General features: G+C 39.4%; 1 protein-coding gene across 1 annotated transcript; it reads right to left on the bottom strand.

The window, feature by feature from the left end:
- On the bottom strand, positions 1-27,969 carry LOC137967265 (uncharacterized). The gene is made up of 18 exons (XM_068813786.1): positions 27,846-27,969; positions 25,035-25,182; positions 24,020-24,059; positions 18,143-18,239; positions 17,327-17,394; positions 16,593-16,703; positions 15,310-15,370; positions 14,395-14,516; positions 12,310-12,408; positions 10,967-11,080; positions 9,832-10,031; positions 8,726-8,974; positions 8,229-8,302; positions 6,992-7,044; positions 6,525-6,632; positions 3,350-3,427; positions 2,276-2,402; positions 1-227 (listed from the first exon to the last, which is right to left on the bottom strand). The coding sequence occupies exons 1-18, from the start codon at positions 27,949-27,951 to the stop codon at positions 37-39; spliced, it is 2,046 nt and encodes a 681-aa protein (XP_068669887.1). The 5' UTR covers positions 27,952-27,969; the 3' UTR covers positions 1-36.

Raw genomic sequence — 27,969 nt, 5'->3', positions numbered from 1 at the left:
TATCTCTGACGTTGAATTTATTTTCTTTTTCTAACATCATCCCATTCTTAGGACAGTTTTTACTTTGTCCCGCAAGTCTTCCAAACCAAACGATGTGACAGCGGAAACAGGTATCACTGAGTCAAAACGAGTTCTACTAAGTTCGTCGGCTAAAGCCATCAAATTTGTGTTTTCTTGCACAATAGGACTGCTCGTTCGTATTTCTTCCAAAATGGGAAGGAGTGTTCCTGCAAAACATATAACAGTTTTAGCGACCCGTATTTTCAAAAAAGAGCCCACGCTTAGGGTGCGTTCGATTGACCCTATAGGCCATTTGCAACAAACTGGTCACATGACATGACTGATCATTGGTGAACTAAAGTTCGGACTTGGTAAATTCGTTTAGACCGATGGAAGTCATGTATTGCTGATATCAGTCAATGGATGCATTCGGATAAGTTAAAACTGAATTCGGATAAGACAGAATTTCTTCTGATTGGAACGCGTCGAAGTTCGAAACTTAGGAACCTGCTCATCCGCTGTCTATTACCTTTATAACATACGCAGAATTAGAAAATATTTAAGTCGCCCAGTCACCGAATCACTAGTTCATGCTTTTATAACCAGTAGAGTAGATTATTGTAACAGTCTACTATATGGCCTCTCGAATTCACATATCGTGAAACTCCAACGGATACAGAATGCCGCAGCTCGGTTGGTCATGGGAACACCAAGATTCTGTCATGTTTCCGCCTTCATTGGTTCCCGATTAGTTATTGTATAAAGTTTAAGATTCTACTTTTGACATTTAAGCGCTTATTTGGTTTAGCTCCTAATTATTTGATTGATTTAATTTGCGTCAGAAAGCAAAGCAGGTATTTTCTTAGGTCAAACGAGTCTTTATTACTAGTTACCTAGTATTAAGACCGTCCAACCCTCGGCGATGGTGCATTTCAGTCAGCTGCACTTAATCTCTGGAATGCATTAGCTTCGACAATTCGCAACATAAAGACATTGGACCGACATGGCTGGCGTGGCGCCAGCCATCGCGATCAAGTGCAAGCGCCTCCCAGCTGTCTGTGTCAATGGCTGTGAGTTTCAGGTCACTATACAAGGTCACTTACGCTATATAAGTGTAAATTATTATCGCGATTGTTTTAGCCGGAATACAGATTTTCAGAGAAATACCACTTAAAGTAAAGATTGGGTGACCATTTAAACACTCGAAAATTCCATACTTTTGTTTACGAACGAAAAGCTTTTGCCCTCCAGTGTAATTTTTCATAATTACGTGCCACAAACAGAGCTCAGATTCCTACCTTTACCATGGGTCATATAAGAGAGAATAAATGTGCAAGGGTGGAAATTTTCACACTTTCATCGAAGGAAGAATTTTAAAGCTGTTTGAAAACTACGAAAATACAAGGATTTGTATGAAAATCATTGAAGCGTGACTGGGTGGCAAAGCGTCCTTTTCCCATACAAATCCTTCTGAATTCTTTCAACTGTAACAACACCAGTTTAAACGATATACTTAAGAAAATCGGCATGGTAGCATATTTTGAGCTGCTCTTTTGATTTCTGGAAAAATAATTTCATGGAACCAGCAGAATTATCGTGTTTATGAAAAAAAGTTCACGTGGCGAATTGTTGCAAAAGGCCTATTCCGGAATAGAAACACATGGGTGGTGATTTAAAACGGTATGTCTGGCGTTTTGAAGCAGCAAGGATAATAAAGATGTGTTTAAAATAGCATTTTCGCAGGTGTTTGACAATTTTAATGTGAATCTCCGTAAAAACGAGGGATTTCTACCTTCTTTTCCACGTATTCATTTTCCGGAATACGGTCAATCGAACTCACCCTTAGACCCGATGATGCTTGGGAATTTTATGTACAAAGAACGGTCGAGGGTCTGTTTCATCATCCGCCGGGTCTAATTGTTAATGAGCAGCCCCTCATATTATGAGAGTACCCTCCGACTCCTGCTTCCTCTGAAAAGCTGACGGGAATCGAAGGGCACGATGTTGATTTAGATCCACACGTGCACTCTTCATTCTCTAATCGCGAAACAGGGTTGGTCTGGTAACGACGGCGCAGGTCGTCAACCAATTTCTCCAGAACTAGGCGCCACAACTGCAAGAGTTTGATTGCTTTTTTGCTTTGTTCCGAAAGGCTAACCGCTGGTTACTCCACGTTTCCTTTCCGTCACTAAACATCATGGAAGAGCAAACGTGTTCGGTTGTAAAAAATCATTTGAAACGTCGTCATAATCATGATCCTAAGAGATCGACTTACCATGTTGCATAGAATGTAACTTCTGTCGCAGTTCCTGAAATCTACTCGTCGCACCTTTTTTGTCGAGTTTTGTTATAACCAGCATCTTTGGCCTATGTATCAGCTCCTTGTCGTATAAAACAAGCTCCTAAGAATAAAGATTCTCGAGTCCAATTCAGCCACTTTAAAAATTCAATTTCATAGGCCATTTCCGAGTTCGTGTCTTCCTCCTCTTCAAAGCGAGTCAAAGTGCGAAGTTCTACTTTACATATGAATGAAAACTAATTTTCATAACAAAAACTTCGCACTTAGACTCGCTTTGAAGAGAAGGCAGACATGAACTCGGAAATGGCCTATTGCAAAACATACATTTGTGAGCATAACGAGTTTAGCTTTGAGCCCTGCCGGTCAAACGGTGCAAGATGGTCGATGATAGTTCGAGAGTTTCTTTTTCTCCAACTACCGTCAACTATCATTTACATGGCCAGCTTGCCGATAGCGGAAGGTAGTTTAACTGAGTAAGTCTGTTAGACGGAAAGCTTGTAGTGCCAGCAGCCTGCCGCATGAAAATGCCAAGAACCTATCATAAAAGTAGAATAGAGTATAGGATAGGATAGCGCGTTTCCAGTATCATGGGCCAACTGACAGAGGGTTTATAGATAAACTGCGACTACAATTTTTTGCAAAAGACGCTGACTATCTGCTGAATGTGCGATGGCGTGCAACGTGATACAAAAAAATCGATATTTTTGTTCGGCAATAAACAACAATAGTGTCTCTCATCCGAATTTCTCAGACTTTGTAATTCTCCCTGAATGAAACGACAATCATTTTAAAAAAATCGCAAAAAAAGAACCAAGGAGGTACTGCGTAAAGCAAGAAATGTCACTGGAAGGTCTAGACGTTGAGAACATGAATGACTGAATTCAACAAACCAATAAAGCTTATTCTCTCTCCACATGTGATAGCTGAGTGAGCGTTTTTTAACGAAAGGAAAGAAAACAACTCCGCGGGGAACAGAGTTAAATTCTCGGAGAACTGATTTGCGACGCCGACATAGTCGCCATGGCGCGATATAAGCATACTATGAAATACCTTTAGCAAAATGAACACGTTCTGAAAAGCGGTTCTTGCTGGAAATTTGTCCGACAAATGGAATCCATCGATATCAACCTACAATGCATTAGAAAGTTAACAAGATTATTTTTAAAAAAAGAAACCAGTTTACTTGCTCAGGCGTTAAAAAAGCAACGCTCTTATTGAATCAAGATCATGCTTTAATGTGCAGATGAGGTAAGTGAGGTTGAGAAATGACCTACATTGCCAATAATAGCCATTTATTTTAACATGATGAGGAATAATCATTGATTATGAACTGCGTTCGTTGGGAGAACTTTGGAGGCTGGAATTACTAGACGAGCCCACATGCACTTATGTAAAGAACGTCTATCAAAAGTATTAATATGTGAGCCTTGTGGAATGTGGCTAGGAAGTCAAAGTTTAGAGTAAAGAACAAAAAAATTATTTTTTCCAAAATCTGGAATTTGTAAATTATATAATGTTGTGGTGACACTCGTATACATAAAAAAACAAAATTAAAGCTTCGTGACAAAAAAATGTCTGTTGAGCATCAGTACATAATTTAAGTTGCAAACATCACAGATTGAAAACCTGTTATGCTGAACAGTTTTCAAAAATCCTAATTGCAATCTTTCTTAATCTTCTTCAATTTCTCCCATTCCTGCCTCCTTTTCTATGTTCTATTTTATTCAAACCTTCCTCCAATGTTTTAAGAAGTTATTCTTTTACGTTTCGCTTGATCTGGTTGCCAGCAAGAGAGGATAAGGTAAGAGAATGGATCCCCCATACATGGGCCTCTTCCAAAGATAGTTTTTTTTTAAATCTAATTTTAGCTACGCTTAATCAACTTCCTCATGGCTGGGGACCCAAAATTATTATACTTACCATAAACAAAAACAAGAACTTGGTGTGGCTCAAAAGGGGAAATGGGAGACGAAGTGCTCCACTGAAACTTAAAAGGGCAGCCCCATGTACTTCTGGATTTTGGGAGCTAAAGAAAAACCTACCACCACGGCGGTACACACACCGGGCCGACTGTGACCATTCCTGGGTAAATATGGAAGGTGCACAGCCCGATATAGGGTCGGCGTGAGTGTGCAATCTTGGGCCTCCCTAGGGCCCCAACTAACCTATATGTACAGGAGTACAAAGTATCGAGTCTATGGAGGCAAAAGTGTGACGAGCGGAGCACTTCATCCTCATTCCCAATTTTTATTGAAAATACACCACTGACTTAAGAGAATAAGTGCAAAATTTAACTGAGATGTCATATCATTGCCTTGAGTTGAAACTTTCAACTGAAAGGGACATTAATGTGATGACGCAGAAATCGATTGTGACTACAGGTAACTTGCATACAGTAATACTGCTTTTAACTAATTTATAAGTTATATATGTAAAATGATTGATACCTGACAAGGCACTAAAGAAGGGTTCCTATGTCCAATAAAATAAAATTAAGCAAAAAGGGAGTGATGGGAGCGAATTTGAAAAGAAAACTTCAAGATATATTGTGCTCGGCCGTGAAAAAAAAGCAGAGTGATGGTGCACGTGGTAATGCAAGCTATTGGACATTACAGAGTGCCATGTGATTGGCCAAAAAAAAACAAAGAAGAGATCGTAAGTTCAGCTCACATGAGGTTGCACGCGAAAATCACTGGACATAGGACAAAGCGATTAACTAAAATTTATTTCCGGTGATCAATAAATTATGATTGTTCACTTATAATGACGTTATGAGATTTTCAATTGTTTCTTGACGTATTATTAAACTTTGCGCCTCAAAAGATCGCTCGGATTGAATTGCAATTTAATATCTAAGTTGTGCGCGCGAGCGCATCAGCTTTTTCAATAATTTCAACTTTTTTGAAAGTCAAGAATCCGTAAATGTCCTTCGTTTAGACTTCTCAGAAATTTAATTACTATTTGCATCCAAATTTTCCTCCAAAACTCTGGAAAACCCAAAAAAACGTCGTTATTTCCAAGACGACCTCCAGCCACTGCACACTAATGGCTGATAGTGTTCAATGGCTCAGCCAATCAGATTACAGCATTCGCATTAGTATACTAGTAGAATTCTACTAATAACGCATAGCTTGTTTTTCTTGTATGCTAAGATTCTCCTCTCACAGTTGGAACCATTGTTCTAAGTCCAGAGAGACACACTTTTTGTGGAATGTTTTGGAAGCCGTTCAAAAAACTCGCAGCACGTGTTTTATCGGGTCTAAAAACACACTTGGCTACGCTTCGTGTTTTTAAGCCTGATAAAACACTGCTGCTCGTTTTTTAAACATAACTTAAATATGCCCGGCATTGGGAATGGCTTTGCGAAACTAAAAATAGATTTTAAAAAACTATGATGAGGCATAGAGATCCGTTCCCTTACCTTTTCCTATCTTGTTGTCAGTTACCAGTTTCTGAATTTGGCTAAATTTCGTGACAAAGCCCCTTTAATTTCATATTTCATCACAGTGGAACCGTTAACCATTTCCATTAAAGTAGCGGCAGAGAAAGACGAAATTGTCGACTGAAAAAAACAAGGTTATGAAAGGCGCACAAGGCTACCTGAAAACTTCAGTTTTGTCCCAACCAAGTAAATAGAAAACGATATCGGTGAATGGGTTATTTTTACGACATCAATGAATTATAGCATTTTTATATTTTACACAACTGAAAAGCCAACAACTGGTAATTTTTTGGACGACGGATTTATGCTTCCTCACGTATCAATGTTGCTGTTCTCAAAACACCCAATATGTTCCAATAGTCCCTTTTTCAGTTGTGTGCTTAGTTACCTGGCCTATGAATGAAAGTGAGGCTGAAGTTGACCTTGTTTTGATAGAAACCTCATTGCCTTTCTTTATGTAAATTCTTACTAATTAGCATGACAACAACATAATTAACATAAGAAAAGGAAGGAGGTCTGTATCATAATAAGGTCAACACCAGCCTCACTTTCATTTAAAGGCCAGGTTACCAAGCACACAACTGTCAAGAGGTCTATTCTCGTGAACAACTTCTATTTTCCAATCTACAACTTCATCGCTGTGCTTCATAGAAGATCAAAAACGCGGCCCCGAAATGAGGTGTTTCGTCAACTTCAACCTACACGCACGAACTGTGTCAACATTGACTGCATTTGAAATTTGCAATAAATCAGGAACATCAAAAAGGTAAAAAAACGACATACCACAAGGGCCAGCGCACTGGCTTTTTGAGTATGCTTAAGAAAGCTATGCCCCAGGCCTCTATTAACTGAAGCTCCTTCTATCAAGCCAGGGAGATCAGCCACGCTGACCTGCAAGGTAACGGACAATTCATATCATACAGTAGATGAGTTATGTGGAGAAAAGAAAGCGGGAAAAGACAAATTTCGTTTCATGTAACGAGAAATAAAAGTGAGATTTGTAAGCTAGCACTTCGTGCGTTAGCACTTAAGCTTCGTCAGCCGCGGGCAAATAGACGAAAGGCTGTTGAAAGCTAACGCTCCAGCGAAACATCAGCACGCAAATCTTTCTTAAGGTGGTTATTTTATCATTTGGAAAGATTTGACTGGCAGACTCTCAAATCTCTTAAATGCCTATGAGGTTTACGTTAAAGAGAGAAAACTTTCAATCTCACAATATGACGTTGTTTAGGATACTGCGCAAATCATACCTGTGAATGATCCGGATATTCCACCACTCCAATGTTGGGACGCATGGTCGTAACTGAAGAGAAGAAAATTAGACTGGATTACATACAAATTTACTAGGAAAGACAAAGTTGATGTGTTTGACGTTCAAAGAATAAAGAATGAAGAATACGGTGTGAATGAAACCGTCTGACCAATTGACTTGAAAAATCCTGACTTTATTTCGGCCATAGTTGATAGAGGGACTGATCATGAAACCTTCAAACCTCCAATGTTGTCGTAATCGATATTTAATTGACCATATTTGCATTCTCAGTATTGGACTGGAACTAGCTTGCAATGGAGGCTAATGCGGTGGAATATTTTCAAATGCAAATACTTTTTGATATATTTCCCCACATTAGCCTCCATTGCAAGCTAGTTCCAGTCCAATACTGAGAATACGAATATGGTCTATTGACATTGACAGTGCACAATCTTTTGTTTTCGCTTTGTACGGGTTCACAAATAAGTTGCGCATAATTTAATCGACAAATTTGATTGGTTATCTTCTCGAAAAAATGGTGTGTTTTGGGCACCGTCGAGGCCCGATTTCGAGAAACGGGCCCCAGCTCCAAGATGGCTTCATAGCTCAGATAGCAGAGATGGTAAATGGTAGAACATTTTTCATACGACTTTGTGGTGGCCATGATTGTCTCGTAAACTAATTCTCCAGGGAATGAAACCACTTTATTTTAACAACGATTTCTCTTGCTTCGGTGAAAAACATTGCCGTGCATTTGAATAGGCTACTTTCGAATAGGCCATTTTCGAAATATCAATTCAGCTTGATAGTGAGGCAGAAAGGACAAAAACAATAGAAACAAGTTGCAATGAATGTGAAACATATTAGCATATCACCCACTTTCCTTTGTCTTTGTCCTCGAAACCTCTCTTCCAAGCTGGATTTTAATATATCGAAAGAGGCCTCTTGTGCAGCAACTAAAGAACAGAGTCGAGGTTCAGGGGAATAATTAGCATTTTGTTTTGTACAAAACAAAGGAAAAGGGGAATAATTAGCATTCTGTCTTGTACAAAACAAAGGAAAATGCAAATTATTCCCCTAAATCTCGACTCTGTTCTTTAGTTGCCGCACAATTCGAATTTAGCCTATTAAAGCACTCTATTTGCAAAATGGTTACGAAGGCGCAAATGTTTATTTTGACGTGACGTTCTTGTTATCGTTGACGTGGGCATTGCAAGCACTGTCTGATGCCTTACATGCGTAATCCGCTGCCTTTGGAGTGGCTCTGGTGATGGCCCTGAGGAGACTCGATTTGCCTGCATTGGGAAATCTAGATATTGAAAAAAAAAACAACAACAAAAACAAAGAACAAACAAACAAACATGGTGAGTCATGCGTGTGTTGGAGATGATTGATTACGATTTCAATCTGGCCCCGGTAACAAAACTAAAATATCCGAGTCTGAGGTTTACTTTACCAACAAATTGGGATAAATCTATACAAGACTCACTTAGTAACTCTGGTTCATCCTCTGAAAGACAATAGCCACCCCGACCCGTCAAAAGCAGGTTTCACCACCGCATTTGAATAATCTCGCTCCCGGGTTCCCTTTTCCTCGAGCTATTAGGAGACGCCCTTGAACGAGATGAGTTTAGCACGGGATAGAGTGAAAGCTGTGATCTTCTACCGTCTTTGCGGCCTTTCATGATTCAAGAGTGGCGAAAAAACATGAGATATTAAGAAGAAAGCTCACCCAACAAGGGCAATGTCGGCGATCAGTCTCATTTCCAGTCTAATTATTCTTCTCTCGCCCTTCTCTCCGTTCCAGTCTTCTGTGTCAGGACAACCACCCCGACCACCTCTAGCCACCAAAAGCCTGGATCCCACTTCGTCAAGATCCCCAATGATTTGACCGTCATCTGTTGACACAGTGGTACCAATGGGAACTGGGATAACTGTGTCACAACCTCGCATTCCTTTCCGCCTCATGCCTCGTTTCCCCCTTTTTAAGAAAAACAATTTAGTTCCAACAAAATTTGACCCATTGCAAGTGTCAGAAAGAGAAATAAAAAAGAAACAACGTCAAATAAAAGCTCACGTAGAGAGATTTCTTTCATACGAAGAAATATAATCCTGGAAAAACTGAAACTAACAAGTTCCATTGTACAAAAACATGAGGAAAACAGCAGATCACCAAACAGAAAAACAAATGACAATCATTAGAGAGGAAATGTGGGGTCGAGGATAAACAACTGCAAGGTCATACTAATCACCACATTTTCATACAGACTGTATCGAAAGTACTTTGCGAAAGTGCACAAGTTCTTAATTTACCACCAGATGTTATGCGCGAGTCACCACTTGGTTTAAACTTAAATCCGGTTAACCTTTTAGTTGTTGTGATTGCTACTCTGTGAAAAAGTTTTAAAAAATGGACTTACCTAGAGCTTATCTTGTTAGTCTAAATAGTAATGGATATTATAATTGGCAAGATCCTGGTCAATCCACCCATGTGTCCCGCTAAATCTTTTTCTTTCTTTTTTTTTTAACGTATGAGAAGTTTGCTAGCACCAGCACAAGCGGAGCTCAGGCGCGCGAAGCGCGCCAGCGGAGCACCATGGGTAAGATCTTTTTGGGAAATCTATCCATGCGAGAAATTTTGCTTATGACGTCAGCGCACGTCCGCCCGCCCGTACAAATTGCCAAATCTATATATTGTGTTCTAGTTAAAAGAAATCTTTGCACAATGAATTGAAGAAACGTTGTAATGCGTTTCCGATAGCAAACTCTAAGTGAATGAAACCGTCGGACATGGACGTAAAACCGCTGCAAAATGATCTACTGCACTGTAAGACTCACGAAAAATAAGTGCCATGTTCAGCTAAAATCCGTCTATTTTCTTTGACGGAGAAGTGATCGAGTGTGGCGTTTGGGAAGCACTGAACGACAACGTCTCCCCCATTCCCTCCGAATCCACCGAAGTAAGATGATCCCTGGCCTCCAGCCCCTCCGCGGACATAGATTCTCACGCGGTCCTTGAGTCTATGTCGCTCTGATTGCTAGCAAAAAGGAAAACAGCGCATTCAGAGATTAGCACCATTTTAAGGTTTTCAACACGTTCTTTAATTTCGGGATAAAGCCTTACTTAGAGAATAGTTGGAAACGGTTGAATGAGGCAAAGACGAGAGGAGTGGAAGGTAAACAGAGAGGGTGGGGTGGGTAATACTGAAAATAAGCAGGTGATGTGTGCCTTATCATATAAGTCGTTACCACCACAGAAGTACTAGGAGTGATTTGACAAGTAACTTGTGAGCCAAAACGTGGAGTGATAAAGGTGACAAACGGTTAGCCGACTAACTACGCAAGGGTAACGACACCATGCTGCTTGCAAAATGCGTTGCCTTGGAAGAGCGGAGAACGGTTAAACGAAACATACAAATGTTGGTCCGACCTAGGTTCGGACCCGCGACCTCTTGCACGCTAAACCAGTCTGACAAGGGCTTCTCAGTAAAGAAAAGAACTTGCTACGCCATTTGGTCACATCAAAGTTGGACGTCATTTGGTCTTAGTAGCTGGGCGATAGAGAGCGTTCCAAGAAATTAAGGCGAATAGAAAAATACGTTCTCCGGTAACTAGCCTAGAGTTCTTTCTTTGAACAATCATTGTTTCTGGCTCGTGCTTAGCCTGCCAGCAAGCTCTCTCGAGGGGGTGGGTGAGGAAAGACCTTGCTCGCAGGCTAGCTCGTGCTGTAAACATACAGCATAACCTCCAACACCACATTCAATAAGCCGCTTATGAAGTTGCTAGGACAAACTCTTTCTCACTCTTTCTCTCTCTCCCTCCCTTTGGATGTTCTGCCCATTGGTAGGTTTCGTTTCATTAAACGTCGAGTTTCGAGGGAATTCAAAATTCACTTAAGACCTTCTTCTACCTCAGCTGGCATCCATCGCTAAGTCAAATTGCGCCACCTATATAACAATCCTTTTCTCAGTACCTTGGCAGGAACGGGAACTGGAGGCTGAAAAACCTTAGACAGGGGATACTTTGGCGGTAAAGTTGCTGTGATGGCAGGAGGTGGCAGTTCTATTAAGTGTCGTCCAGCAACAACCTATATGGATTGAAAAACTTGAACGTCAAAACTTCGCTTAACACAAATACTCACTAGATCTACGTAGATAATAAGCAGAGTTTTCGCTCGACAAATCCTCTATAAGATCCCTTCTGAACCGACACTGAAGGCCCCAGAAGGAAAAAGGTTTTGAAGAAGAATAATGCGGATTCAATCATTCAGCCCATAACTTGCACCCAGAAAACAAGAACAACAACAAACAGCCACAACAAAGTAAGGAAATCAAGCAATTAATTAATAAATGAATCTTTTACTTAACGAGTTACTAAATGTTTACTATTTTAAAAAAGAACAAAGAACGAAGACAATACTAAACCGTGATCTATTAATAGAATTAACTATGAGCGGGTGATGTGAAGGGCTATTTTCTACCCACGTAAACCATGTGAGCGTTAGCCCTACTAACGGAAATGGGCCCACACAAGGACAGAGAGAAACTCTGACCAGGGTGGGAATTGAACCCACGACCTTCGGGTTAGATCACCGCTGCTTTGCCGACTGAGCTATGAGCTACAATTTCCATCAGTAGGGCTAACGCTCACATGGTTTAGATAGGTAGAAAATAGCACATCACATCACCCTTTCATGGTTAATTCTGTTGAAATATAAGTGCTACACGGCCAACGTTTGCATAAACGTAAACCCTTGTACGCGATCTATTAACGTCTATTCAATACATCGGGAACGAAGATTTTGAACGTCTTTTCAATCGGCTTTGCCTTTTTTTTTATTTCCAGTTTTCCTTCCTTTTTTTCTTTTTTTTTTTTATTCGCAGATCGTCCCAGCTCTAAACTGTGGACCACAATCTTTAAACATTAGTTGTGGTTACACACACCTTGGGTTTGGGGCCTTTCGGAGGCTCAGGTTTTATGTTACACTTAGGGATGCGGTTATACAAAAAAAAAACCCCATCAGGGTAAAATAATAGGGTATAATTAATATAATTAGGGCTCTTCGCCTATTAGCTACGTTCTGCTTTATGATTAGCCAAGCCACCCCAGGGAGCAGATAAACCGTACTTTTTAGTTTAGAAACTGCCATGGGAAGTTCTTTTATTCTTTTTAATGTACCCATGGAAATAACCCTTGGGCAGTTTCGGTCTAGGGAAAGCGGTTACTCACAAAAATGTCCTTGCCCGTGGGCAACGCTATTTACCCATGAGTAAAAGTGCTACTATAACCACAACTAATGTACCACAGAGTTCTTACCAGAGATTCTCCAGGAAGTGACGAAATTCCTTCTGTCACCATTGGCACATTGTGAAATGACGGCGGTGGCAACTTCTTGATATCAACATGAGTTTTAAGCTACAACAGCAAGAAAACAACAAGATTTACGATGGCAACTTCAAGGAGAACGCCACTGAAAAAAATAAGGCTCTGCACGTGGATTTGCCGGAAACTTTAGTACATTTCTTTCCCGGTCTTTGAAAATCTGCGACTTGAAATAACCATATTTGATGTCAGTCTACACGCGGTTCGCAAGCAAGCAATTTCTTGTGACCAAGGGCACAATACATGTAAATGGTGTAATGCCCAGTACCAATACCGGTGGACGAACAAAAAGAGCAAAATATAGAGATGATTCGTTTTCGCCTACCAACATGTCGACGAAGACGTAAAGAGAAAACCACCAATAGCATACGTAAGTACACAACGGCAAATTTTGCCGGAATGTCCCTCTTAATTCGAACACCTTTCCTCATGATCAATCCGTTCAGTTTGTAAGTCGCTTACTGCATTCATCGCTGATTCATTATCAAGCGGGGTAAGAGTAAACATTACTGAACGATTCGAGTGCCTTGGTCTTGCAAACGCTGCTCGCGAGAGGCCGCATTTTCAAGTTTTTCGCTATACGAACCTCCCAGCCAGCAAATAGTTAACAACTATTCACTAAAGCGGAGCTGGTTAGCGGATAATTATTAAGACGCGAAGCAGCGAGGTAAATATAGCTAAATATTCACCACTAGGCACCGACATTAAGATGGATAGTTATTTTTGTATGTACTAAAACAGTGTGATAATATAGCAAAAAATGATAATTTTAACTCACGTATTCCTGTAACGGTTACATTTTTTTCAAGCGCAAATCCTGCGCGAGTTGCTCGAAGGTGAATAGCAAAGGATATTCGGAGTTCGAGTTGTCACTGAATCAGAGCGCGCCTTCAACGCTTTCCACCATATAATTAAAGTAACAACTGTTCACCGAAGTGGAGGCGGCTATAGTGGCCACGAAGCAGCTTTTGCAAGACCGAGGGATTTGCGCCCGAAAATACTGTAATCGTTGCACGAATAATGAGTTAAAATGATCTTTTTGTGCTAATTATTATATCACCGTTTTAGTACACACTAAAACAACTATTCACCTCATTGTCGGTGTGTATATTTATCTCGCCGCTTTGCGGCTCAACGATATCACCCACTAACCACGTCCACTTCAGTGAATAATAATTATTGTTAATTATTCAAGTGTCGAATGTGGTTAGCGCTGGGACAAAAACTTGGGAGACTGTACACAATTAAAATCAAATCAACCAATATCAAATCCCAAGTTGAAAGGAGAGGGAGAAACCCGAGTATCCGGGGAAAAATATTAGAGTGTAATGTGAAGTGCCAGTTTTCTACCCATATTAAACCATGTGAGCCTTAGCCCTACTAATGGAAATGGGCCCACCCAAGGACAGAGAAAAACTCTGACCAGGGTGGGAATTGAACCCACGACCTCCGAGTTAGACCACCGCTGCTCTACCGACTGAGTTACAAGGTCAGACGGGAGCGGGCCAGAGCTTTTCTCTGTCCTTGTGTGGGCCCATTTCCATTATATTAGTAGGGCTAACGCTTACATGGTTTAATATGACATAACATTCTAATAGTTAAGTCTGTGGAAATATAAGTGCTACACGGCCAACGTTTGCAAAAACGTAACCCTTCCTTGTATCTGGGGAAAAAAACCTCTCTGTGTAGAGTAGAGAACCAACAAACTCAACCCACATATGAAGTCTGGATATCGAACCAGGGCCACATTGGTGGGAGGCAAATGCCCTCACCATTGCGACATCCCTGCTGCCTAATAAGCAAGCACAGACTCGCCGTAATTGAAAACCAAAGTGCATTGGAACAATCACACAAAGGAGCAAAATGCGAACTTGGCAAACGGACACAAAAGCAAAAGCAAACCTAAACTTGTGAGTTTACCTTCTTGATTGTCTGCCCTGCGCTGAACAAATTCCGGTAATTAAATAGCAACTGATTAGTCGCTAGAAGTATCCGTGAGAGAATCTGAAATTATCTTACCTGGCTCAAGAATGCCATGTCATTGTGCGAGTACAGCAGCACCACATCAAGGGGATGAACTTTTGCATGTTTCTTCTTCAGACAAAATAACGCAAAGCTTTTGCCGGTCATTGGCTGTTGAACTAAAGCAAATAAATAAACAAAGAATGAGATAGACTTAACTTAATTCCCAGGGTCTTTTCATCCCGGCTCTAGGGGATGGTGCAAAAGGAGGCCATATGCATGGGAACAACATTGGTCCAGAATGTACAATGAAGCGACTATGAAGGTCGTTCTCCTCCACGACGATTCGCCTCTTGAATTTGTGAATTCAAATAGCTTATACACCGTAAAGTCCATTCGCCAACACACCTAAAATTAATTCAACAACATGTTTGTTTTTGCAAACTCTGTGACAGAAATTTAGTTGTACGGACCCACTAAAACAGACGAGTGAAATCTCTGTTATTGGTAGTCTTTTCAATGAGACATTTTTCAGGCAAATTCCCATATCTTACAGCAGTTATCAGTCACGCCCACCCCTCAACGATATTCTTTCATATTTTCGAAAGCAAAATTTAGGTAGACGTCAATCAAATGCTTCCATGACGAATTCAACTGCCATCAAGAGAACAGGACTATTGTCATGGAAACGTTTGATTGACGTCCACCTAAATTTTACATTTACATTCTGTTTCCAGAAATGGCATGTTCATTTCGAGTTGGGGAACAGGAATTCTCAACCAAAAAAATGAGGAAAAAAGGCGGACTTGAAATTTAGAACAGAATGCGTAAGTGAACAGTTTGGGTTTTGACCCTTGTCATTGTGTTCTAGAGCAGCTAATATGTTTTATCCACAAAATACTATTAAAAACGAACTGAAGCAAGTGAAAGGACAGGTGTTCACAAAGGAGTGCCATAAGTGGGTGTCCTTACCGAGTAAAATAAGATCCACGGGAAGACAAGACTCCATTGCTCCTACTTCAACCTCAGTCATCTGCAAGGAGAAAACATTCTGAACATTAACTTTTCAAACATGTTTTACTGTAGGAACAGCTACTTGTTGTAATGCTTATTGTTACAGAGCATAAATCAGAGGCGATATGGAGACAGAGGTGTATTAAACTGCAAAACTCTTGTTGCTATATCATGAAAATTCTCTTTTGAAAGAGCTGTTGGCGTTTGACGTTTGCTGTTGATTTATGGCACTGAAATAAACCCCGGCTTGAGCAGAGCTTGAGATTCGAGTTCCGTTCATACCTGGACTTCTTCAGTGTCATTTGCCACTGTTTTCTTTTAATTTCTTTTCTTTCATTTGCTTGAATAAATTAAACTCATTGTGATGATGATGACGATGATGATGATGATGATGATGATGATGATAAAAAAAAAAAAAGGTAAAGTCGTGCATTTATATAGCGCCTTTATCACAAACGTCTCAAAGGCGCTTTACAATGATCAGTTTACCCCCAGCGGACTGGAAGCATATACAGGCGCAAATTGCAGCCGCTTCTAAGCAGTCCATGCATGCTGGTACTCATTTTACCGACCTCGGAAGGATGGAAAGCTGAGTGAACTTCAGCGGGAAAGAAGGTCGCCAAATATTCCACTCTCGGCAGAACCGGGAATGGAACCCGGGACCCTAGGGTTGGAAGGCAGAGATCTTACCACTGCGCCAACCCCTCCGCTGATGATGATGATGATTATTATTATTGGTTAAGTTGCTTTTATAATAACACTATAAACTTTCGCTCAGAAAGTCTATTACAAATCCGTGTTTCAAATGTATGCCTGTCATTATTATATCTTCAGTTGCAGCATTTAAACTGACCTCCTCCTGGGAAACTCCTGGGCATATAGTTTAATAGGAGAGGGTTGGGGGAGAGTCTAAAGGGGCAGTAAATAGCAACCATGAAGACCTAAATATGACCATTAAAAACTCTATTAAATGGCTCCAACCTATAAGATAAAGTAAACACAGTTGTCCATCTTTCTCTCACAAACACTTTCTTATTCATTTAAATTCCCTTTCCTTCTGTCAACATTGGCTTTTTGTATCAATTAAAACAGCAGCATATCATAGTCTCCTATTAAAGCAGCATATCATACTGTAGGTAGCAATAACCTCAGAGTCAAAGGTCCCTGCTATGACTGGTTTTGCTAAGTTGTGTGCCTCAAGCAGACTCTGAAGGGACTGTTAGACAGTGTAGCAAGCTCACCACCATGATTTTTTGCTCATAGTCCACTTTCCCTGTATCCCCCACATGCGCAGCATCTGTTTCAAGAATATCTGTTTTCTCAGTTTCCATCATGTCAAAGGCCATGGTTCCCTGCCAGGAAATAGTAATGGTAATGGCAATGGTAATGAATTTATATAGCACATTTTCTATTGGCATATATTCAAATGCGCTTTACAAGCAAGGGATCTACATGTATATGGATGAGATCGGACATCAGCATATACCGGTAATAAAATTAACAGGTGCCGCTGGCAGCCGCTATCAGTCCATTTAACAGCGATCTCACCCAGCACATGAATGAATGAAATAAGGCGTGACCACAACACTGGGAGCTCCATGCCCTACTCTTTATGAATAGTGTGTGGGTTCTTTTACGTCCCACTGGGTTGTGAACATTCAAGGGTTGTGAGGCAGGGCCTATGGTTTATAGTCCTCATGCAAGAAGACATGAAAGTCTTAACCACTTGTGGATGTATTACAAAGGCAGCACTTTCTCCTCAATTATTTTAAGACCCTGAGTGCTGGTTCGGCTAGAGTGGAACTCACGACCTCCCGCATGGCAGCCCAATGCTCAACCAACTGAGCCACCACTGCATGGTAAAAAACTCCTGCTCCTGTCTTGCAACATTAACAATACAAAATTATTAATTGCACAAAACTATTTTGCAGTGTACATTGTAAAAGCAATTTTACATCCAGGAGAAATATCTGACCTCTTTATATGGAGATGAACATTTCAGTCCATATTCTTCCAATTCTCTCTTGAGCTCCTCAACTAGCACTGCAAATAAAACAGCCAACAGGAGAAACATCACAAGACCCACAGCTACTGTACAATATCTACATGTAACAAAGTAGTTTTGACATGCTGAAAGCACTTTGATATTGCTAACCTTCTACGCAATCAAGAAACTGGAGCAGAATTACTTGTATATATATAGAGGATAATTTTACATGGTCACGCAGGGATACGGATTTTATCTTCGAGTGCGAGATACTGTCAGCACACATGTCAGCACACATGTCAGCACACATGTTATTATGTAGTAGAGAGATATTGCAGCACAAACGTATCTTACATGTAGAAGGAAGGGGAAGCTACCTTTTTATTGGCTAAGATTGTTACCATGATGACAACTACATCCTCATATGTGAAAGATAAAAATAATGTCTTCACTGAGCACAGTGTTCAAGATATGATTTTTTAGAAAAAGAAAAATACTAGGATTTTTACTATAATTTTATAACAAAATTAGAATTTTTCTGGTTAAATTGGGAATGGCACGTTTTCCACGAATTAAGAACAACTCTGAGATTAAACCCATGTAATTTCAATTCTTCTTGAAGTTGCAAGACTCAAAAGTTTGTTCACCATTCACTCATTTAGCCCAATACAATCATCTGTTAAGGATACAATGAAACACTGCTTTCTCCTCCAAATGTATAGTGGCAGCTTGAGAAAATTTCTGGAAAAATTTGTCATTTATCCATTTTAATAACTGCTTTCCTTTTCATTACTATTAACCCACCCTTTGTTCGCACAAATACTACTGCTTTCCTTGGCTTGCGCTTGAGCAAGACATGGGCCACATATTTCCCTCCTTGCATTACTGAAAATGGCATCACCTGTATCAAATGGAGATCAAAATACATTGTAGAATCAGTTCAACCAAAATGACCCTGATTGGCTCAATGAACCCTGTTGTCATTAGGTCAAGGGAATAATAAGTTATTACTTATAAAATAAAAATTCAATTTTAAGCTGATAGTAAGTTAAATGTACAAATTTGCATAACATAAAAGGTGAAGTAGCCAACTCTTAATAGAAAAGTGTTCTAAGACTTATACTTACATGTACAGTACTATAGTGGTTCAGCTACATGTATTGCACCTTTAATATTAACAAGAAAGTTATTCTGCAATGTTTACGTTTAACTTAATTAATAACTGATCATTTAAACTCTTGCATATTAATTATTCTGCTATAACCTTGACAATGGCGTAGCATGACTCTGGAATATCAACTGAAAAACCCTCTGCGAGAAAGTGATCTTGACATTCTTTTACGTACATGTGCATTTCCTTGTAATTAACCAACATGTGATTTGATATACATGACTGAAATCAATTGATTTGATTTCATTTGTGTACGCCACCCCACAAGCTATTCAGCTATTATAAACATTACAGTGCTCGAAATTAAAAAAGAATCCAGGTTGTCCCTGTTTCCAAAGCTGCAGGCAAATAAATCCGTAAGTTTGGTTGCCCTGATAAAAATAATGCTTGGTGGCCAATTAGGAAACCACACACGCTAAAAAGGTACGTTGTGTTGAGAAGCAATCATATGGCGTTGGAGGTGGGTATCACATAGTTCTAAGTGTGCGCCTGTGGTTTTTTTGTGGAAGTATGGGTTTAAATTTCAGCATTTTCAAACTTGATTCTTCAATCTGCATCACCTACATTTTTGTGATATTGTCTCTTGCACTTTCCTATCTGACAATTTTTTGTAAAAGCGACATATATTCAAAATACGGGAAAATATTTGGCTACGGCAAATTCACTATTGTTGACTTCACAACACTACCGGATACTGACAACAGAAAACCGAAAAGTGAGTGGCTGCTGTTGTAATTCATTTTCTATTTTTGGCTGGGTTGTCCGTAGTTTTTTCTTCTGGCAACCAGGCTTTTCATTTTACCAAAAACTGGCCGCCCGGTACACTTTCTGGTCGTCTGGGATGACTACTGCTAATTTCGAGCACTGACATTATCATGTGAAAATAAAGGTTTATTATTGTCATTTAAGAGCTTCTGCCTGAGAGACCGGGGCAGACTTGGAAATGAAGGTCGGCCGATTTCGATTAAAATTGGTACACAAAGTACTTATGTCGACTTATGTAATATGCCAAAGTTTCAGCTTCAACGACCTTTTTTTAGCCGAGTTCTGGATATCAGCCCCTCAGGGGTCCCCAGAGGCTGATTTTCAGTGCAATTTTGGCCACTTTTAAATCTATTTTTTAGCAACATGAAATTAATTTCAGGCAAAAACAAAATCACCTTTGTAAAGCCCTATCCTTAGGCTTTTATGGGTGAGAACATTAGCTCATGGAAATTTTTCGCTAGCCTGTGGCTGTTATCACAACTTGGTCATATTTGAAGCATATGGGAAGCAACCGGAAATGGCCTGTTTTTCAGACCAAATATTTTCCATGCCCATGTTTTATATCTTGAGGTCTTAGTATCCCTGCAAAGTTCAGCCCTTAGTTTAGTAATATCAAGAAAAAAATACTAAGGTTGAGGCTTTTTACTAAGAAAAAAACTTACGAGAAGATGGCTAACCAGGCCACTTCCGGTTAAAGTTTCAAAAAAGCGTGTCTGCAAAAATCAGTTATTTAATTTTGATTATCTTTTTTCCTTCCAAGTTATGGTTAAAAGAGACTCTGAAGTTAATTGTCACCGAAAAGACTTGCCGTTAATAAGAAATTTTTATGTGATTGTTTTAGGACCGATCTGATAGTGGTCCGACAGCGGTTATAAATTTCTTGGAAGAAGTCTTGAAAATTACGGACAACAGAGCCGCTGAGAAAACTCTTTATTTACTTAACAACACATCTCTTACCGGTAAATCACAATGCAAAATTGCATCTTTTTCGTCCAAACTGCAATGTTAAGTTTATCTCCTTTGTTCAACTCGTTCAACGTATCACGTCTGTGGCCCGTAGTAATGAAGCGCTAATTAAATCAGGATATAAGCAAGCTTTGTAGTTCCATTCAGTAGTACTATAACCCACCTGTTTGGGCTTTAATATTTTCTGAAGAAAAAAGAACTTATCGATCTCTTTAAATGCAACCACAACATCTGTCGTGGCACTACTTGAGAATCGTTTTGAACCTTTAAGAAATTTGGAATATAATTAAAGCTAAGTCGAACACAAATTGCAGTCACTCTTCTAGTCTATTTGCAAAGTGTCTAGATAAATTCACTTACAAAAAACGCTTACCTGGCTTCACTTTTACAGACATGCCCCTTTCCTACAATCCCTTAAAAGTGAGGTAACATTAGAAACTAGCGCCAGCGATAAATTGGTCGCAAGTGCGTCGTTGTGAGTTAGATATACACAGGTCGATTAATACCGTACGTGACGAGGTCATTGTAGTTTGTTGGCTATGACTGACTTGGAATTCAGTTGTTTTCTCGTGCAGATTCGTCTCCTTGATATTGCAGAGAATGATTATGATAGAACTTGTATGAGAACCTCAATGGCATGATTTGTTTACTGAATATTTACGCAAACGGGTGAATTTTCGGCGGGAACGTGGACATATCACAATTGGTCGTTAATTCATCTTTTGAGACGCCATTAACTTCCATTCAGGAAAATTGTCAACTCTGTGTGACGCAGTCAGTTTATTACCAGCAGCGCCCACTTTGACTAGAAGGGCTTAAAATCTCGATCTAAGGTCGCTAATGGGAGAGTCACAGCAGGCTCTGACGGCTTATTATCTCGTGCCCCACATATGTCAACTTCTTTCCAAAAGGTTCACCGTATACTCATGGTTTTGATTTTCCAAGAGACTAAATTGTGAAATCCAGACTTTCGCTACTCTGCCTTTCAAAAGCACTCAAATGGACTCAAATGAAACAAATTCGCTTACAGACTGAATAGATTTAATTACTTTAATTAATAGATCGCAGAGAGTTTCTTTTTTCGCAAATAAACAAAGCAGCCGGTAAGGTGTCCACTTTCTTTTGAAAGTGCTGGCCATTTATTTCTTCCCCGATGCATTTTGTTGATTTAGGAAAGATTAAAGTCCTCATTACATTCGGATTCTACACAAAAAGGAACTGGCATAGCGCGTTAGCGGGCTAGACTCTGGATCGGGCGGTCCTGCAGGGGCCTGTTTCTCGAAAGTCCCGAAACTTTACGCGCCATTTTCGGGTGTCACAATTCCCTTTGTATCTCATGAACGGAGAGGAATTAAGTCGTCAAACTTCACAGTCATATTTCTTTTTGTTACCTTGAAGACACGTTAAAAGACCGGCTTTCTAAAACAAAACAAGTGTTTGGCAGTTTCACAAATGGCTTTTCGGGCCCGAAAAGTTTTCGGGACTTTCGGAAACGGGCCCCAAGTTACTAGGGCGTTGACATGTCGTCTTGGGAACGCAATTTTCTTTAACAGTGCCTCTCTCCGCCCAGATGTATAAATGGGCACAGGTGATTATTATCCTGTTCAGGAAAGAAGAGAAGTAACCAATTTAAGCTCCAGCAGGTACGAGCGGGCACTAGGACTTGAGACGACTTACCTTATGACCTACAGCATGCATAATGGCCCTCCAGGGCGATTACCGCCTAGGTTGCTTCTTATTACCGAAACCAGAGTTAAGGGTCAGCAATTCAGTGTGAGTCCATAAAGACTTACTTTTTCATGTGATCTACAGCTACGGGTGCCATAAAAAACCCCTAAGTCCTTAAGGGCTCCAAGAAAGCTGAAATATTTTATTTCCCAAGTTGCCAAAACAGTAGTCCTTGCCGGAAGGATAACCCACTCCATCCCTGTCCTATCTTTGGATATATATGCAGTATGGATGCCACCATGAATCTGTGCTGTTTGAGAAAGCAACAACAAAAAAAAAAAAAATACTGATAGAGAAAGGGAAAGAGTCCCCGTGAGTAATCTTCTAGCAATTTAGCGGATTGGCGGCGAAAACGGACCGTGTTGGACGTCCTTATCAATCATTTACAAAATACGTGAGCCATTTACACTGGGGCACTGGGTATGAATAAATATTCAGTAAACAAATCATGCCATTGAGGTTCTCATACAAGTTCTATCATAATCATTCTCTGCAATATCAAGGAGACGAATCTGCACGAGAAAACAACTGAATTCCAAGTCAGTCATGACCAACAAACTACAATGACCTCGTCACGTACGGTATTAATCGACCTGTGTATATCTAACTCACAACGACGCACTTGCGACCAATTTATCGCTGGGGCTAAAGTTTCTAATGTTACCTCACTTTTAAGGGATTGTAGGAAAGGGGCATGTCTGTAAAAGTGAAGCCAGGTAAGCGTTTTTTGCAAGTGAATTTATCCAGACACTTTGCAAATAGACTGGAAGAGTGACTGCAATTTGTGTTAGATGATTAGCTTTAATTATATTCCAAATTTCTTAAAGGTTCAAAACGATTCTCAAGTAGTGTCACGACAGATGTTGTCGTTGCTTTTAAAGAGACCGATAAGTATTTTTTTCTTCAGAAAATATTAAAGCCCAAACAGGTGGGTTATAGTACTACTGAATGGAACTACAAAGCTTGCTTATATCCTGATTTAATTAGCGCTTCATTACTACGGGCCACAGACGTGATACGTTGAACGAGTTGAACAAAGGAGATAAACTTAACATTGCAGTTTGGACGAAAAAGATGCAATTTTGCATTGTGATTTACCGGCAAGATATGTGTTGTTAGGTAAATAAAGAGTTTTTGCAGCGGCTCTATTGTCCGTAATTTTCAAGACTTCTTCCAAGAAATTTATAACCACTGTCGGACCACTATCTGATCGGTCCTAAAACAATCACATAAAAATTTCTTATTAACGGCAAGTCTTTTCGGTGACAATTAACTTCATAGTCTCTTTTAACCATAACTTGGAAGGAAAAAAGATAATCAAAATTAAATGGCTGATTTTTGCAGACACGCTTTTTTGAAACTTTAACCGGAAGTGGCCTGGTTAGCCATCTTCTCGTAAGTTTTTTTCTTAGTAAAAAGCCTCAACCTTAGTATTTTTTTCTTGATATTACTAAACTAAGGGCTGAACTTTGCAGGGATACTAAGACCTCAAGATATAAAACATGGGCATGGAAAATATTTGGTCTGAAAAACAGGCCATTTCCGGTTGCTTCCCATATGCTTCAAATATGACCAAGTTGTGATAACAGCCACAGGCTAGCGAAAAATTTCCGTGAGCTAATGTTCTCACCCATAAAAGCCTAAGGATAGGGCTTTATAAAGATGGTTTTGTTTTTGCCTGAAATTAATTTCATGTTGCTAAAAAGTAGATTTAAAAGTGGCCAAAATTTTACTGAAAATCAGCCTCTGGGGACCCCGGAGGGGCTGATATCCAGAACTCGGCTAAAAAAAAAGTCGTTGAAGCTGAAACTTTGGCATATTACATAAGTCGACATAAGTACTTTGTGTACCAATTTTAAGCGAAATCGGCCGACCTTCATTTCCAAGTCTGCCCCGGTCTCTCAGGCAGAAGCTCTTAATACTGATTTTACTATTACACTTCTACTAATGCTAGACTACTATCATTGCTGTTATTATTAAATTGCAGAACTTTCAAAATGAGTAATAAATTAATAATAATTTGTGTCTACAGGCATAATGTGACCACTTACATGAAGTTGTTGATACTTCTTTGGTTTTTGCACTTCATTGCTGTGAGAACAATAAAATAAAAAGACCAAACAGTCCATAAAGTAAAGGATCACACAATCATCATAAAAACTCTTTTTCCATCGTTGGTGCTAAAATTTGGAACAGCATTCCCGAAAGCTATCGAAGACTACCAAAGCACATATTCAAAAAGAAAATTCAGGCATTACTATTTGTAACTTTAGAAACTCTGGACAGTTATGCTGACACTAGCACTCTTATCTCTGAAATAAAAAAGGCATCTTAATTATAATTCAATCATAAATTATTATATTTTTCTTCACTTTTTATTACCTTTTTCCTCTTTTGGCAAATTATGTATTCAAAATCGACTTTTTTAGCGCCTCCAATTAGTAATTCGCGTTTGTATGTCCTTAACACCGCCTGCCTAGATTAGCTCGCTATTTGCAGGCGGTGTTCATTGTAAGTAATTTTCTGGAAGACTTAATAAACTTGAAACTTGAAACTTGGATTGTATATTATTATTATTATAATTATTATTATTATTATTATTATTATTATTATTATTATTATTATTATTTTCATAATATAGGACAGAATGCATCATGCCCTAGTACGTGTAATTGAACACTCAACATTTTCAAGCACGTTTTTTCCCCTTGCATGTGTCCTCTTTTTCGTTGCTCTGATTTCAATGTTGAAACAATCAAGTTACTAATTGGGTATTTGTTCCTCATTACAATCATAGAATGCCTGCAAGTTCAAGGTCAACACTGTCACCACGACCAGGTGCAGAGCAGTCTCTCTTCACTGTCTGGATGGTGCCAATCGGTCTTACCCACAGGATGTGATACTTAAAAGATTTTGTTGTTGTTTGTTTGTTTCGTTTGACCTGAAATGGGAATGGCCAGTTCAGTGCATTAAATTGCATTACCAGTCCTATTAATACAACAAATCACCTTTTGTTGTGCAGACAACTGAAATAATTACACTTCACATGACATTAATAAAACAAACCTTTCTGACAGGACAACTTGGCCTGATAAAGCAACATCAGCTTTGGTTGAGAGTTTTTTTACATTTAAACAGGATTGACATGTTTTACTGATTTGCAACAATGTTTCTTTAGCTTTCGTGGATTTCCCTAGTCGCTCCCAAAAGAACCCTATGTACAGAGAAACGTAATAATACATGTTGATCACAGGGTTCACATACAGGAAGTAAAGTCATTTCTTTAAGATTGCTTTTAATTGCCACAAATAAATTACACAAAGGGTGGAGGTTCCAACCTTTCAATTACTACACGACTCCCATGAATTCACCCCGTTTCTCACTTTTATTAGGACACTGCCTACTAATTCAAGGGTATTTTTGCCCGGGGTTTATGATTATGCAGGAAATGTAGTTCTTAACCAGTGTTACAGAAATCCAAAAAGAAAATTGGGGGTAACCACAGATTTTTTCTAAGACAATTCATGAAAAATATTTGTAAAAAGCTCTAAAATAAAAGCAATGTATAGCATTCTTTCTCAAATTGAAGCTTAATTATCTCTCAAAAATACATGGTTACCCCCAATTTTCTTTTTTTGGATACCAAGAGTTCATGTACTTACTAAGATCTACTTTCTCCAAATACATGTAGTTTTAAACTGGGCAAAAATATCCCTGAATTAGCAACCATCACCGATAGGAAACCCAAGTATCTCGCGATAGGCAGAACGTATGCGCAATAACAATAATAGGCACCATCACTAATGTATACTAATGTTCAATGGAGCGTTACTAAACACAGGAATGGAACGGAATGGAATATACCAGAATATGCCCGAATGAGGTTGATGAGGTGGGTGGACCCGAATGACAAGGGAACAAAACATAATTTTTTATCAATTTCTAGACTGTGAATGAATGAGAATGCAGAATAGAAAGACAGACAGAAAAAAAAACAATTTACATTAAAGGGGAAGTAATGCGGCTTGGAACGAGTCACAATATGTTCTCACAATGTGCATATGTTCTCACAACGATCAATCTTTTTTCTGTCGGGGGGGACTCCCATATAAAACTGGGAGGGATGCTCGTTGGAAATTTTACATTAAACGTCTAAAGCAAACCAATCCCTGTGCTTCCGACTTCTTTCTTCAAACAAGGAAACACTGCGTTCAGGTTTGATGGCATTATTGCCAACAATCGGGAAGAGAAAATAGTTTTCTGGTCGTTTGTGCGAATCTATTTCCGTATAATTATCTCCATCACGTTTGGGTTGTGGGAAGCAGGCAAGCAGCAACAGTAATTAGTTTGTGGTTCACTGTACTTGATTGTGATTGGTCAATACAAAATTGACCTGTCAGAATGAAATAAAAATGTTTACGGGTTTTCTGACTCACAAAGTGAAAGCTGACTCCGAGATCCATAGACAAAAACAATTAGAATAATATTGTTTCTCTTGCTACTGTATTGATCACGAAAAAAATATTACTCTCACAACAAATAATTATTCATTTCGCGACGGATGTACCTGTCATGCAAATTTATCTCGTGATCGAAGTTTTCCAAATGTTACAGAAGGCAAAAACACATGCAATTCCCTTAAGGAATCACGTGACACAATAAAACCTGACAGAGACAACCGAAAATAGGCCAGCACTAACTAAAACACCAAATTTTGGCATTTTCAGGTTCATCCCACTATGTACTCCCATTTATTTAGGTGTCATTCCACCTCATTCTTGTTTTGATCTGGTGTCATTCCAGTTCGTTGCGGTATATTCCAGTACCATTCTCATTCATTTCGTTTCATTCCGGTTTTATTCCGCCTCATTCCAGCATATTCCGGTTTATTCCAGTATATTCCGTTACGTTACGTTCCATTCCAATCTGTTCCTGTGTTTAGTAATGCCCTGTTTAATGTTATACAATCCCATGTAGCTGTAGTAACTACAAGTGCATCTAAACTTAAAGTCAAGATGGCAAGAAAGTCTCTGAATCATAATTACATCATGTAATAGACCTTTTCAGCTTGTACATTTCGTTTTCCCATTTCAGACCATGCAATGTTCTCACAAAAAATTTCCTTTAGTTTTTTTGTAAGTTATGCATACATATGCACATGTACTCTTTAATTGCACCTAACGTCCAACGGCCATGTTAGTGGAAAGAACACTAGCAAAAAAGGCTTTTGGGAATTTGACTGCATTATTATGCAAAACTTAAGCTATGTTTTTCTATTGTTTTGGCACCAACATGGCCGTCTTCTCAGCGGGAGTGCAAATTATCAAAGAATACAGCAAGTTGGACAACATGTGAACAAAACTGTTCCCTTGAGTAACATCATGTGGTCTGAAAACATACAAGTTAAAAAGGACTACTATTTTGCCCCCTACGAAGGGTCTGGCCAGTCCCCAAATAATTCTAATACTAATCTTGTTAATAATTATTATTAAAGCTCACCGGCACAGCACCAAACATCCAACATGAGCGGAGTGACAGGAAAAATAATTAGCATTTAAGGAAAAAATTCCTCAAGAGCACCTAATGAGGATGCCCCGAACTACCCTACAGGCCCCAGTTGTTCAAAAGGTGGATTATAACGCTATCCACCGGATAAATCACTATCTATTGGATAGCCCAATTGGTTTCGCTATGACTTATCCACTGGATAGTGAGTGATTTATCTGGAGGATAGCGCTATCCATCGTTTGAACAACTGGGGCCAGGAGAGCAATTTTGTTTGGCTGCAAGATACCAGCTATGGATGCCATATTCACGCATGCAAAGCGATTACAATTTTGGAAGTACAATTTTCAATTTAAATTTTTTTTTCTATACCTTTCACCGTATTCAGATGTCGTGCATTCCAACACAATCTACAACAAGACGGAGAAAACATCCGAAACCAACATGAAGAATGAACTCTTCGCAAAACATCCGCCATGTTGGATTTCTGGAAACC

The sequence above is a fragment of the Montipora foliosa genome, chromosome 8, assembly GCF_036669935.1.
Source record: "Montipora foliosa isolate CH-2021 chromosome 8, ASM3666993v2, whole genome shotgun sequence".
Lineage (NCBI taxonomy): Eukaryota > Metazoa > Cnidaria > Anthozoa > Scleractinia > Acroporidae > Montipora > Montipora foliosa.
Note: the sequence above shows the minus strand (reverse complement) of the source record. Positions and strands in the feature narration are given on the sequence as shown.

Excerpts from the sequence above, each read along its gene's own strand:
- LOC137967265 (XM_068813786.1), bottom strand. The coding sequence starts at position 27,951 with ATGGCGGATGTTTTGCGAAGAGTTCATTCTTCATGTTGGTTTCGGATG. Across the intron at positions 24,060-25,034 it reads CAAGTTGTCCTGTCAGAAAG|CAATGAAGTGCAAAAACCAA; the intron begins GTTTGTTTTATT and ends TTGTTCTCACAG. Across the intron at positions 10,032-10,966 it reads CAGTTCCCGTTCCTGCCAAG|CAATCAGAGCGACATAGACT; the intron begins GTACTGAGAAAA and ends CCTTTTTGCTAG.